The sequence below is a fragment of the Urocitellus parryii genome, chromosome 7, assembly GCF_045843805.1.
Source record: "Urocitellus parryii isolate mUroPar1 chromosome 7, mUroPar1.hap1, whole genome shotgun sequence".
NCBI lineage: Eukaryota > Metazoa > Chordata > Mammalia > Rodentia > Sciuridae > Urocitellus > Urocitellus parryii.
The window spans coordinates 41367633-41380343 of NC_135537.1; the positions used below are offsets into that span (position 1 = coordinate 41367633).

Sequence of the window (12711 nt, forward strand, 5' to 3'; positions counted from 1 at the left end):
TAGCCTTTTTTTTAACAGTAAGTGATGGAAATATATGCACAGCTGTACACAGATCACCATTAAACACAGGAACAAAATGTCATTTGATGCATATAAAATAAGCTCCCAAAAAGCCAATTTGAATATATTTATTTTAATTCACTTTGATACAGTATTAGAAGGGACTGCATATAATCATGGAGACTGCTGCAAACAACACTCAATGCTACTAAGTGTTCTATGACATCAGGCATGCATGATAGTTACCTTTTAAAAATTTCTCATTTATATATCTTAACACTATCTTAAGCTACAGTATGTTTAAAGCCTTTAGCAATTTTAAACCAAATATTTTAATTGACCTATGTCTAAGTAGGGAAAACCAAAAATTTTCTCCCATCTCAATACCGGATGGTTATACTAAACATTACTACCCAAATAGGTAATTAAACTTATTTTATATATGTCATCCCTAAAATTCCAAAATTATTTATTGCTACTAAGAAGTATGATTTCCCGGCAGCAGTCTACCCACCACACATTAAAGCATGCCAAACCTTTGGGGATTATATAAGGATGACGTGCTGGTGGCTGCAGATGATAATAATTGAACATATCAGTCTCTTCTCTTTATTCTAGATATCTTTATTTCAAACTAAATACAACTTTTCATTAATACAAACTAAAAAACTTTTAATCAATGCAAGAGTATGTAAACCCGAAAACCTTTATCATCTTCCAGTGTGTGGCAAAACAGAAAATATTTCAATTACATTAAGGAAATCAGGGGTAGGGAAGGGAGTATAGTTTTACACGTTAACAAGCACTCCTGTCATAATAATCACAAAAATTTATAAATTCAGATTGCTTGGTTCATGGTCATTTATGGCTTAGAGTACTGGATCTGAAAACTACTTCAGGCTAAAATAAATTTATGTGAATAATGCATAGATTATATACCTAGAAAATCATGCAATAAATAAATGTTCTCATGTACATTAGAATCTTAGTGAAGAAAGGGATCTACAGGTATGAACAGTAACATTTCTTCCCTTTTACCAAGAGAATACACCCAAGATCCTTGCTTTGGGTCTATGCAAGATCATATTTGTCATATGATCCCAGTTTTCTCAGATTGGTAAAAGAAGTCAATATCTCAAGACACCTACTTTAAAAAACTGACTGGCCTCGAGCACAGGTGCTATGAGGTCTGAGCTAGGCAAACCAGATGCTCATGATCCTGTCACCCTGCTGCAAAGTCAATTTGGAACACGTGACTACCTAGACTGTCGAATGGGTAAATGCTTAGAATGACCCATTGGAAATGTTCATTATGTAAGTATGTCTTTTTTTTAAAAAAAAAAAAAAATCTATCTGCCCTTTATATTTATTTCAGAATTGCCAGATCCACTGACTATTCCTGATTTTGATATGCCCCTACAACATGAGAATTAAACTGAACTACAATGATTGTAATGTCATCTCTGTACATCCGTGCAAGCTCTTCTGGAAGACTAAGCATTTTGGAGAGGCGCTCATGATCAACAGTCCCAAACTCATTGTTGCCCACAGCATGGCGAATGAGATGGGTTGCTGCATTCTGATCCTCAAACACAGAGGACATCTTGGCTCTCCTTTCAGTTAAAAGGCCATGCATCTGTCCCAGAGTCACCTTGTAGCCACCAACAGCTATTGGCTGTTGGTGATGCATACCAGTTAAGTACTCACCCACAATCCTAACCACATCCTGCCTATGCATAGTCTCCCATAACCCATCAGTAGCCAACACCAGAAATTTATCCTGTGGCCTTAATCGGTGATAAGTTACCTCTGGCTCAGCAGTGAGATAGGGAGGTGTGTGATAATTAGGAGGGATAAATTTGGTATATTCATTGTCATTCAACTGGTCTGGGCCAGATTCTATCACTCTCTTTTGAAGGTCAATGCTCCATTTGAACTTTACATCTCCAAAAGCCCTAAAAGGCATCAGCAAGCCAAGCAGCCGATCTTGTTTCACCACACTCTTGGCCTCATTCTTTGGGTGTTCTAATTTCAGCCGCTCAAGTTCTCTTTCATTCTGAGCATTGTGATCATTAGAAAGTGTGACTGCTGACCATGAGCCATCCTCTTCCTGCACACCCAGCATCGCTCTGCTATCCCCGGTATTGGCCACGTGAAGGTCAACACCATCCACATGGGCCACACAAGCAGTGGCCCCAGAAAATGCCACCCGAAGCACCAAGTAATTGAGGAAAGAATTAGGATCACCAACTTGAGCCTCCAAAGAGATGTCATTATCGAGTCTCTTGAAAGCATTAATTAAAGCCTCCTTAACATCAATATCAGTTGACTCGCCAGTGTTGAGGTCTATAAGCTCTTGCCAGTAAGTCCTCAAGCTGTTGAAGTACAATTTGGATGCCTCCTTACTGAAGTAATCATTGGGATGCTTGTGCCACTGGAGGATGGGTAGCAGTGCCCGACCACTCTCTACTGCATTTTCAATCTCTAGCAAAGTCTCATGGGGTAATAAGGAGACAGCAATATAATAAAAGAGTCTTTCACTGACTGCCTGTGAACAAGCACAACCTGCATGGCCGTCGAAAACCCCCAAAAGCATCCCTCTGGTTTGCAAGCAGGTTGCTGCACTTCTCCGGTCCTCAATGGGTGCATTTGCAGGTAGTTGATTGCTGTCAAATCCAAGGATGGAACTGACATTTTTGCCATCAAATTCTGGCACTTTGAAACTGTACTCATTGGCCTTAAGGATGCTGTTGACTTGTGGAGGTGTAAGGTAAAATTTCTGTGGTGTGGAAGCATATCTCCTTCCTTGGGTATACTGCCACCAGTTCTCCTTGGGCCTACAAAAGGTAGCATATGCTGGATGGGGTGTGTATCTCAAGCGACTCTGAGAAATGTAGGGTGATGAACAGCAGAGATGTTTGTGATGGCAGTAACATGCAGTGCCATAGATTCTGCTCAGCTCACAATTACGGATGAGAGGAAAAAACAGTTGAGTTGGTGCTGGCATGGCATCAGAGAACAGCGGCAGGCTGGAACTTCTGACTGGGATTCCTAGACAGCAAATTAAGACAGATGTACACAAAGAGAGTTACATTTCAGATTATTTAATCTAGCTTTGCTTTCAAAAAAAAATATTTAGTAAGTGAATCTATAAGCTAAGCCCTGTGCTAGGAGTTAGTATATTTTATTCACATATCATGTACTATTTCTCCAGGGTGTTTTATGGTAATTAAAACTCCCAAACATTCATGGAGCTAGGACTGAGGTGTATTTGATTTCACTTGTTTCTCTGAATTTCTTTATGCAGTAAAAACTGTGCAGAATGTACAAGATTTGGCTGGAGAAAGCTGAGGAGATGAAGGTTACATAACATGCCGCAGCAATCTACCTGGCCAATCACCCTTCTTCCTCTCTATCCTAAAAAGGCTTTGAATCTCCCATTTTGTTCAGACACTTCTTCCATTTAGGACGATCTGTTTCTAGACTTGTGGTCAATTGCTGGCATTGATTACACATGGTTATTACCCCCAAAATGTTAAGATGCTCCCCCAACATATGTATATTTATACACTACTTGTAAATTATATGCACATATCACTGTATCAGTATAAAGTTCATTACGACCTATATAGAAAGTTTTCTACATAATGAAGTAAAAATAGAAATTCCTATATTTTCTTCTTGTACTTCAGTAGATGGTCTTGCAATGTCTACTTCTCTAGACCACTGTGCCAACTTGGCAAGCTAAGGGACACAGGTCTGCTACCAACTTATCAAATAACCCTGGAAAAGTCAGCTCACTTCTATGGGTCTCACTCTCCTATATTTAAATAAATACTGGGACTAGATGCTAAGGCCTCTTCTAGGATTCATATCTTTTTGGTTGTTGATGTGAATCTTTAAAATCTAATGCAGGTTTTATTTATTCATTGCTGAATTTTGCTGTGTGCCCTTTGTGATTAAAAAAAAAAGTAAGCATTCTAGTAACTCTAAAATTTTCATAGAAATTTTAACCTCAAGTTTTAGAATTTTCTTGTGTACACTGTTCCCTTTTTAGTAGTCACAAAAGAAAGCTACAGAAATATTGTTATCATCTACTATGGATCCAAAGTAGAACCCATCCCTAGAAAGATGTTTTCTTTTACTTTTTTTTAAAAAAAGGTATTTATCTGCCCTAAAAAAGCAACAAAGAACAGTGAAAAGCTAGTTAAAGGTTTAGATTATAAGGGTATGGCATTATAATTATGATTTTTTTTTAAAAAATCACATGGCCCTGAAAATGATTTGCTGGCATTTATCTGGAAATTTTAATGAATGTGTATCATTATTCTAGATAATATCTCTCTTTTTCCTCAACACATACTTTCCCGGAATTCTTAAGATATTGCTTCAAAGTAAGTATTCATTTGAACTATATAGAGACAGATTTCAGAAATACTTAAGTATAGAAGCAAATGCAGTGAACAAAAAGGAATAGGAAACTAAAACCACATAAGTCTTAATATAAACCTTTCTTTCCAAAGTTCGAACCCAAGGAGGAAAAAAATTTTATAGCTATCATACAGAGTGTTAGTTATATTTTAAATCTTTTTATGCACCTTTTTTGAAAGGTAATTTGAGAAATAGTAAGTGGGGAAACAGAGAAAACTAAAAACTGAATAATCACCAATTCTTATTTGCTTTTGTAGTAAGCACTGAATAAGCCAGCCATATAGAACCTCTTTCACAAGTGGTAGAAAGTACAATTATTTTAACTGCACTATTTAAAAAGGGATTTGTTTACAAAAATAAAGACAAGATCAGGTAAAAGAAAGTATGGCTACAATTTGGGAAATGAGAATTCATAGCTAAAAAAGCATTCTGAAATGCAGTAATGAAAGGTAAAAATTCCAGAACGAGAAGAATCTATCAGGCCTAACCACTTAACAACACTTCAAATGAATACCTGAAAGTCATCCAAAGGTTAAGTATGAGGAGAGGTGCTCAAATGTTGGGCCACATGACTTTGGCTTCCAGATGTAAACTATATTACTTTTTTAGATTTGCATGCAAAAAAATTAAATCATTTTATGCTGTGTATGAAGATTTTTCTATTATTAAACATATAAAACACATGAAATCTTAATTGAAACCATTTCCTCATAATGTATAAGTCTGTATTTATTCTTTCTTTAAAACTTAAGATGGGAGTGGGAGGTTAATAAATGCCTAACAGGATTTGATGGCACACTAATCAAGGATTAACAAGTCCAGGAGATCTGTACTCTCCTTAAATTCTTTTGTTTTGGTAGTTTTTTCTGCCTTTATAGTTGACTGCACAATGAATGAAATCTTGTGTTAAAGAGCTCATGATTCATGCAGCAGGTGCTTTGAATAATATTTAAATTCAAGCAATCTACTCAATTACATTTTTTTTCCTTCAAAGCAATAGTATTCAAGACTAAAGACAAAAAAGCAGAGAGGGAATTTTTTTCAAATGTATCTTCAGTTATTCAGGGGCTTAGCATATAGGCTGAGATTCAGAGCCCCCAGCTCCTAACATGCCTTTAAAAGGCAAATTCTTAGGGAAGGTGTGATTTAGAAAAACCCTGCTCTGTGATTTAGTATTGTATCATATCAGTAGAAATGATATATTCTCTTTATCAGACCAGATACCTTTAGAAGTCAATAGTCATTCAAATGCTTTGATAAATAGTAGTAAGCAAGCACTGAAAACCCCTTAATATCTTTAAAAATGTCTGTACCTTAACAACAAAAACCCCTATGGAATCAAAAGTTTTGCTGATAAACTTGCTTAATTAACCAAGTAGAAGACTCTTGGATTTGGCAACAAGTACAAAAAGGTCCAGTTGTTGGTTAACTAGAGCAGTGTCAAATTTCCAAGTTATTCCTAAGCACAATTTCAATGAAAAGTTCCCTCCCCATGATCCAGACTCAGCCACGATACAAGCAGCATCTCAGCCGGAGGAAGATTTGGCCGATTTTGCCAATGACTAATACGGAAAGATGCACTGGCACAAATAGGAAAAAGACCCATCCATTTTTTACCTATGTGTTCATCAGAGCCTGTGCCATGAAATTATTCTACATTATCAGTAAACCAACAAACCAAAATAATTAGAAAATGCTATGCACCTTCACTGGAGCTCTTTAGCCTTACAAACCTTCAGAGGCAAATGAAAAAAGAAATGCTAAGATAAGTCAATATTATGAATCGGAACCCCAGTTTATGTAATCTGGTTGCATTAAATACACTGCATAAAAACTCTTTGAGATTTTTTAGCATTTTCTGGTAATGCCTAGCCATTTCGTAGCTCCTGTATCTTCAATGAATGAAGAAACCTGTTTCCTTCAGAAGACATAAAGCACCTTGCCAGCACTTGTTTGATGAGTTTCCTTTGTCCCTACCTGAAAATCGCACTTATTGAGGCATTAAAGCTATCCTGGTCCAGGATGCCTTTGTCCCTTTTTCCTGATGCCTTAATTCCATGCCAACCCACCTAAAACCATCCACACACAAAATCAGTCACCATCCTTCCTTGGGTACCCAACGCAGGTAGTTAAGTGAATACCTACCAATTCGTCTGGGCCCGGGACACACACACATTCTCCTGTCATCACAACACGGAGCCGACAACATCCACAACCCGCGCGAGCAGCAGCAGCGACAGCAGTACCGGCCCATTGAAAGCAAGGCAGAGATGCTCATTAGAGGAGGCGGCAGCAGGGAGGCGGGAGCGGAGGAGGGGCGAGGTCTTGCTTCAGCCCGGTGAATGGGCTGGGAGGGGGAAAGAGGATAGAGGAGGGAGAAAGGGGTGGAGAGAAGGAAGAAACCAAACAAACAAACCCACCCTGCCAAAGAGGCAGAGTCACAGCCCAAGGCGGTGGGGGCCCAGGCGCGAGCTGAGGCTCGCCTGGGTCCCTCCATGCAGTTCCGGCGCGGAGCCCACCAGCGCGCGGCATCCTCCAGCTGCCTGTCCCGCCCGGCCCACGCGGCGCCTGTTTTAGCAGAGACTACCAGGGGCCACCCTGAGACGGCTGCCTGCGGAGCCAACGAGGCCCACGGGGTGTGTCAGGGGAGACCCTTAGGCAAAGAACGCCCCGCCCGCCACAGCCTCTCCAGAGCTCACTCTCTCCTGGGTTCCCACCGCGCCCTCGTGCTGACAGCCGGTGCGTGAAACCCTGAGGACTAGAGGCCAGTGCGGCCGGCTAGCGCCCGCAGCAGCTAACCGCACCGCCACGCCTGACCTGCAGCCCCAACGCACCCGCGTGCACCTGGCGCTCTGGGGCTCCGTCCGCCCCCGCCCCGGCCGCCACCGGCCCGCCCTCCGCACGCCCGCGGCCGTCACTCCACACGAGCGCCGCGCACCCCAACCCCGACGCCCCCCTCACAACTTTGGACCGTGGAGGAGGATTCCGGTCGGGGCGGGGAGCAAAGAATACGAACCGGGCACAGCAGAAGACTAGCAGTTTTTCCCCTGCGAGGAGGCGGCGAAGGCACCACTAGGTGCTCTCTCACGCAACCCGCTCAGCTCCCTGGAGCGCGGCACCTCGCCCCCGGCCGGCCCACTCCGCGCCCCTGCCCCGCCGGGCCACCACCCTGCCCCGCCCTCACGTTCCGGCCGGAGCGCATCCCGCCTCCCTATTGGCTGCGCAGTGGAGAGTGGGCGGGGAGGCGGAGAGCGGGCAGTAGCCTTGAGGGCGGGGGCGGAAGAGGAGCGCATTACCCGCTAGCTTTGTGACGTCACGGGGGTCAGACAATCCCTTCCATTCGGCGAGGGCCGCCCATTGGTTGCCCGGACCTGCTCACGTGATCTCGCCTTATAGCTGATGGAAGGCGGGACTGAGTTGTACGAGGGTCCGCTGTACGCTGGGCTGTGTGGTGGTGATTGTGGGAGGCTGGCCCAGGAAGGAGTTGTCTCCTGGGCGGGCCCAAGCATCATTTGCGCGCGTGGGGTTCGGGGCACGGGCTGCTGTCCCGCCAGGAGGGCTTCCGCGAATCTGGTACCTCGGCGCTGGCCGCGTCGTGCGTAAGGCCGGCCTGATCGCCGCGCCGCCCCCCGCGACTCACATCGCCGGTATGTGCAGGTTTCCCAGCCTAGACTGCAGGAGCAACTCCCGGCCCAACTCCAGACTAAACCGTTTGAAGTTCACCCCAACCTGCGACGTAGTCTTGAGTGCAGCTCTTGCTATCATTCATTCAGAATAGAGTTGTAGATTTTAGGACCATTAATTCGGATATTGTTTTCCTAGATGCCCCTCAGATCCCAGGCAGAGGAAGCTAGTTAAAGAACAGGAGAAATTTAGATGAAAGAATTATTTTCCTCGTCCAATAGGTGTGTGGTCACCTTCCTTGAAGGACTGTGAAATCAGTATTGCTTCGTTTGCCCTGACTGGTTACAAGGAAAAGGGATAGACTGTAGTCTGCAAAAGTTGTGAAGAGAACTGAACTTGAGAGTCAGAAGATCCTTTGAGTCATTACCAATGGTGAGATCCATTTTCCCAACATAAGACAGTTTCAGCACCTGTGAGAGGAGGTTAGGCGTTGGCTCTGAATATGGCCAAACTGAAGACATTGAGGGCCGGCCCTTCATTTACCTCCACTCACCCATACCCACTCCTTATGGCAAAGTAGCTTCTAAAAGCTTCCTCACTTAGCTCTATCCACACAGATCCCATCTTTACAGGAAAATGGCTTCTAAAAGCTTCCTTTGGGATATCGGAGAGATTATTGCACTTATCCTGCCTAGTGTTAAGACAATGAGTTGACCTTGATTTATTATGTATAACTGCTGACAAGCCAATAAAGTTTATGAAGTGATTTGGACTGGATATAAAAACTATCATGTTACCATTACTGTGGATTCTTTTATTCCTGAATTACTGGATTTTTATGTAATAAAGGAAAAACTATACCCAAACTAGGTGGTTTTTGTTTGTTTAGCTGGTTGATTGGTTGTTGTTTGTTTGGTTTTTTGGTGCTAAGGATTGAACCCAAGGGCTTTCAACTACTGAGCCACAGCCTTTTTTTATTTTTTATTTTGAGACAAAATAAAATTTGAGACAAGGTCTCTAAATTGCTCAGGGCCTCACTAAATTGCTGAAGCTGGTTTTAATCATGTAATCCTCCTGCCTCAGCCTCCCTAGTGTCTGGGAATATAGGCTTGTCCCACCCACCTGGCCCCAAAATAGTTGGTGTTAACACCTGGGTCTTTCAAACTTCCTCCTCTATTCTCTAAATAAATTAGAGTCTTTTTTGACAAGTCCCAGGGAACTCTTGTGGCTGATCTTGATCTTCTGGCCTTCATCCTAGTTTACATAGGTCCATCTGCCTCACTTCCTCTCCTTTTTTGCTTTTCAGATGAGCTTCCCATAAATTTTCCTTCATTTTTCTGTTAAGAATCTCATTTGTGAATCTGGTTTTCTCTTGTCTCATAGAGGCAGCATAGGATGGTGTAGCATTGTAATTATAAACATATCTGGTGAGACTATCTGAATTCCAGTCCCCCTTTGCCACCTTACTTTATGGTCTGGGGCAACCTCTGTTGTGCCTTATTGCTATCAGGAATCTTAAGAATAAAAGTAGAAATAATTCACCAGGCTGTATTGAGTTGCTCTGTATAACTTGCTAAGAAAGATGGCAAGTGCTATATAAGCATTCGCTGTTATTATTAAAGATGTTTCAAGTCAGTGTTATAGATTAAGGCACCAGGAAAGCAAGAGACCCAGATCCTCAAATGCAATAGATTTTATGGTGAGATGGTATTGTTATTAAGATATTGAGTCTTAGACCCTTAGTCTGTCAATTTAATTTATATGATGAGTGCTACTACCTTTAGTCTCTGCTTTTTAAGTATGGAGATCAAGTCATTGAAGCTAAGAGTTTCTGCCTGTGGACCCAGAAATATTTATAATAGACTTCTCTGATATCTATAAACCAATGATTGTGAGTCTCCAGAATTTATGCATCCATAGCAAATGACCTCTTCAAAGTTGTGACCTTAGTTGCATATACCCTTATTCCATACTGACATTGTCATTTTTCAGAGCACTTTTAAAATCCCCTGTTCAAATAGTTTTCAGATCTGCACAGGACACTCCCAACTTGTTTTACTATAGACAGCTCTTTGGTTTTATACCAGAATAGTATTAATTTTCCCATCTTATTACTAGTTCTGCATGACTATTTCTGAAGATAATACCCACACTTAAAAAAACTGGCATTTGGTGGGACATGGTGTCACATGCCTGTAATCACAGCTACTGCAGAGGCTAAGTCAAAAGGACTGAAGTTAAGGCCACCTTGGGCAATTTAATAAGACCCTGACTCAAAATAATATTTTATAAGGGCTGGAATGTAGTTCATTGGTCGAGCACTTGCTTAGCATGCACAAGTCCATGGGTTCAATCCCCAATACCAGGAAAAAAACCCTAATATTTGCCCCCACTAAATATAAAGAATTTATCATCAGGATTGAATGCCAAGATATTTCTGGAGTCAGAATAAAATCTCCCAAAATGATAGGTCTGAAACAATCTTATATAGAGGTATAAGTTCTGTTCTCAAGTTGCAAAGTTCTATGATGCACTAACATGCACATTATAAAGTGCCAGTCCTTCTACAGAGGTGACAACTGCTGGTACACTAGAGCAGTCTTGATTCATCTCTGGCCTGACCTTGGCCTATTTCTAGATGGAGCTCCATTTGGCCATCTAATGGGCTTACTTAAAAAGGGTTGTTTGTTGTCACATGTCTGTCTTGTCAGAGCCAGGGCCAGGGCTCAGGCCTTTGGGTTTGGTACTTTGACCTCAGAGATTGTTTTAACCACTAGAACAACCTGTTGATCCTTTAGTGTTTGAAGTTGTTGAAAAGTAGCACAAAAACAACCCAAGATTGTTGTAGAGAAGGGACTGGCAAGGAGAGAGGAAGGGGCTTCAAAAATAGCCTGGTACAAAGAAAGCACTATGCAAAAATGCCTGTTTTGTCTACACAAATACTTTCTATGATACTAAAAATGTTAAAGTTTTTGAATGTGACTCTTAAAATTTAGTTATTTTGTTGACCTACAATAAACTTAGAAATGAGCAAATGCTTGACCAGATTGGCCTGGTGTTCTTGTGGGCAGATGAAAAGACCCTTGGGGGTGGGGGTATTGGAGGTTAGCTTTGACAACATGGAGATGGTCCAATAGCCTCAGTGGTGCCAGCCAGGAAGCTTAAAATAGATCTGCATGTGGGCCTGTTAGTTGCTGACTTATTGTGGCCTTTGCCAAAATCAGCAACCAGAAGGAAGAGAGACTGGTTCACCACACTCTATCTCCTATTTCCCTTACAGGTCTTTGCTAGGAACTAGGAAATAATTACCCAATAGCTAAACAATGGATATCTGCCTTCTTACCATATCAATGTTGAGTTCCTTCTTTGTAATTAACTTACTTGGAGCTATGCAGTGAAATTGACAAGTTACCTACACTAAGGAAACAAAATGTATGGGTGGCTCATCTTCAGAGGCTGTTCTAGGAGCTTTAACATTTGCCTCATTCTGTATTTGAAAAGGACTCGATTTTCATCAAATTTCAAGAGTCAATAGAATGAACAATAGGAAAAATAAGTATATAAAGCTTCATTTTCTTGTAAAATTAGGGATAAGCTGGGCTTGGTGTGCTGCACACCTTTAAGCCCAGCGATTTGGGATGTTGAGGCAGGAAGATCACAAATTCAAGGCCAGCTGGAGGAATTTAGGAGAACATATCTCAAAAAATAAGGACTGGGGATGTAGCTCAGTGGTAAAGTGCACTTGGATTCAATCCCCAGTACACCCCCACACACACCACAAAATATATATATATATATATATATATATATATATATAATATATATATATATATATATATATATTATATATATTAGGGACAGAAGAAGTCTCCTGGCTATCAGGCAGAACATTTCTCTGCAATTCATTGAATGTGACAAAGAATAGAAAAGTAGGCAACTGAGGTTTCTTATAGAGGCTCAACGGTTTATAGCAAGAGGACTGTACGTCTGTGGGCCTGAGATTGGCACAAATCTGCATTTATTTTCAAAAGTAGTATGCCCCCAATAAACCCGTCAGAAGTTGAAAATGCATTGAATACATCTAACCTACTGAATATCGTAGCCTGCCAACACAACACACTGCAGAGTGTCAGTCATTTCCTGTAGTGACAATGTGGCTGACTAGGAGCTGTGGCTCACTGTCACTTCTCAGCTTCAAGAGAGTATCATACAACATATCTCTAATCTAGGAAAAGATTAAAATTCAAAACTTGAAGTATAATTTCAACTGAATGTGTATCACTTTCACACCATAATAAAGTTATAAAATTGTTAATCAGAGACCATGGATACCTCAAAAGATTCCTGTCAATGAGGTTTTTTGTTTTGTTTTGGATGCTGGAGATTGAACCCAGGAGCGTTCTACCACTGAGCTACATCCCCAGTCCTTTTTTTTTATATTTATATTTTATTTTATGCTGAGATTGGCCTTAAACTTGCAATTGTTCCTCATTCTTTCAAATTGCTGGTATTACAAGCATACACCTCCATGCCCAGCAGTGAAGTATTTTAAGATACTAAGGAGACATGCATGAGCAAGAGGGGGAAGGGTTAAAGAGGGAATTGGTATTATTGTCTGGTCATTAAACAATCTGGCAAGATTTTTCACTCAGTGTA

The 12711-nt window shown here is 41.4% G+C and overlaps 1 protein-coding gene across 4 annotated transcripts; it reads right to left on the reverse strand.

Moving 5' to 3' along the window:
- Positions 1-1336: 1336 nt before the first annotated feature.
- Pdp1 (pyruvate dehydrogenase phosphatase catalytic subunit 1) lies at positions 1337-11031 on the reverse strand. 4 transcript variants are annotated; one of them, XM_026381355.2, is made up of 3 exons: positions 6852-11031; positions 6577-6611; positions 1337-3051 (listed from the first exon to the last, which is right to left on the reverse strand). In XM_026381355.2, exons 1-3 carry the CDS (start codon positions 6926-6928, stop codon positions 1394-1396), a joined length of 1770 nt encoding a protein of 589 aa, XP_026237140.1. In that variant the 5' UTR covers positions 6929-11031; the 3' UTR covers positions 1337-1393. The 4 variants fall into 4 exon arrangements, with proteins under 4 accessions (XP_026237140.1, XP_026237209.1, XP_026237272.1 ...); XM_026381424.2 differs by lacking the exon at positions 6577-6611 and having other exon boundaries at positions 6852-11025; XM_026381487.2 differs by lacking the exon at positions 6577-6611 and having other exon boundaries at positions 7448-11023.
- Positions 11032-12711: the final 1680 nt, after the last annotated feature.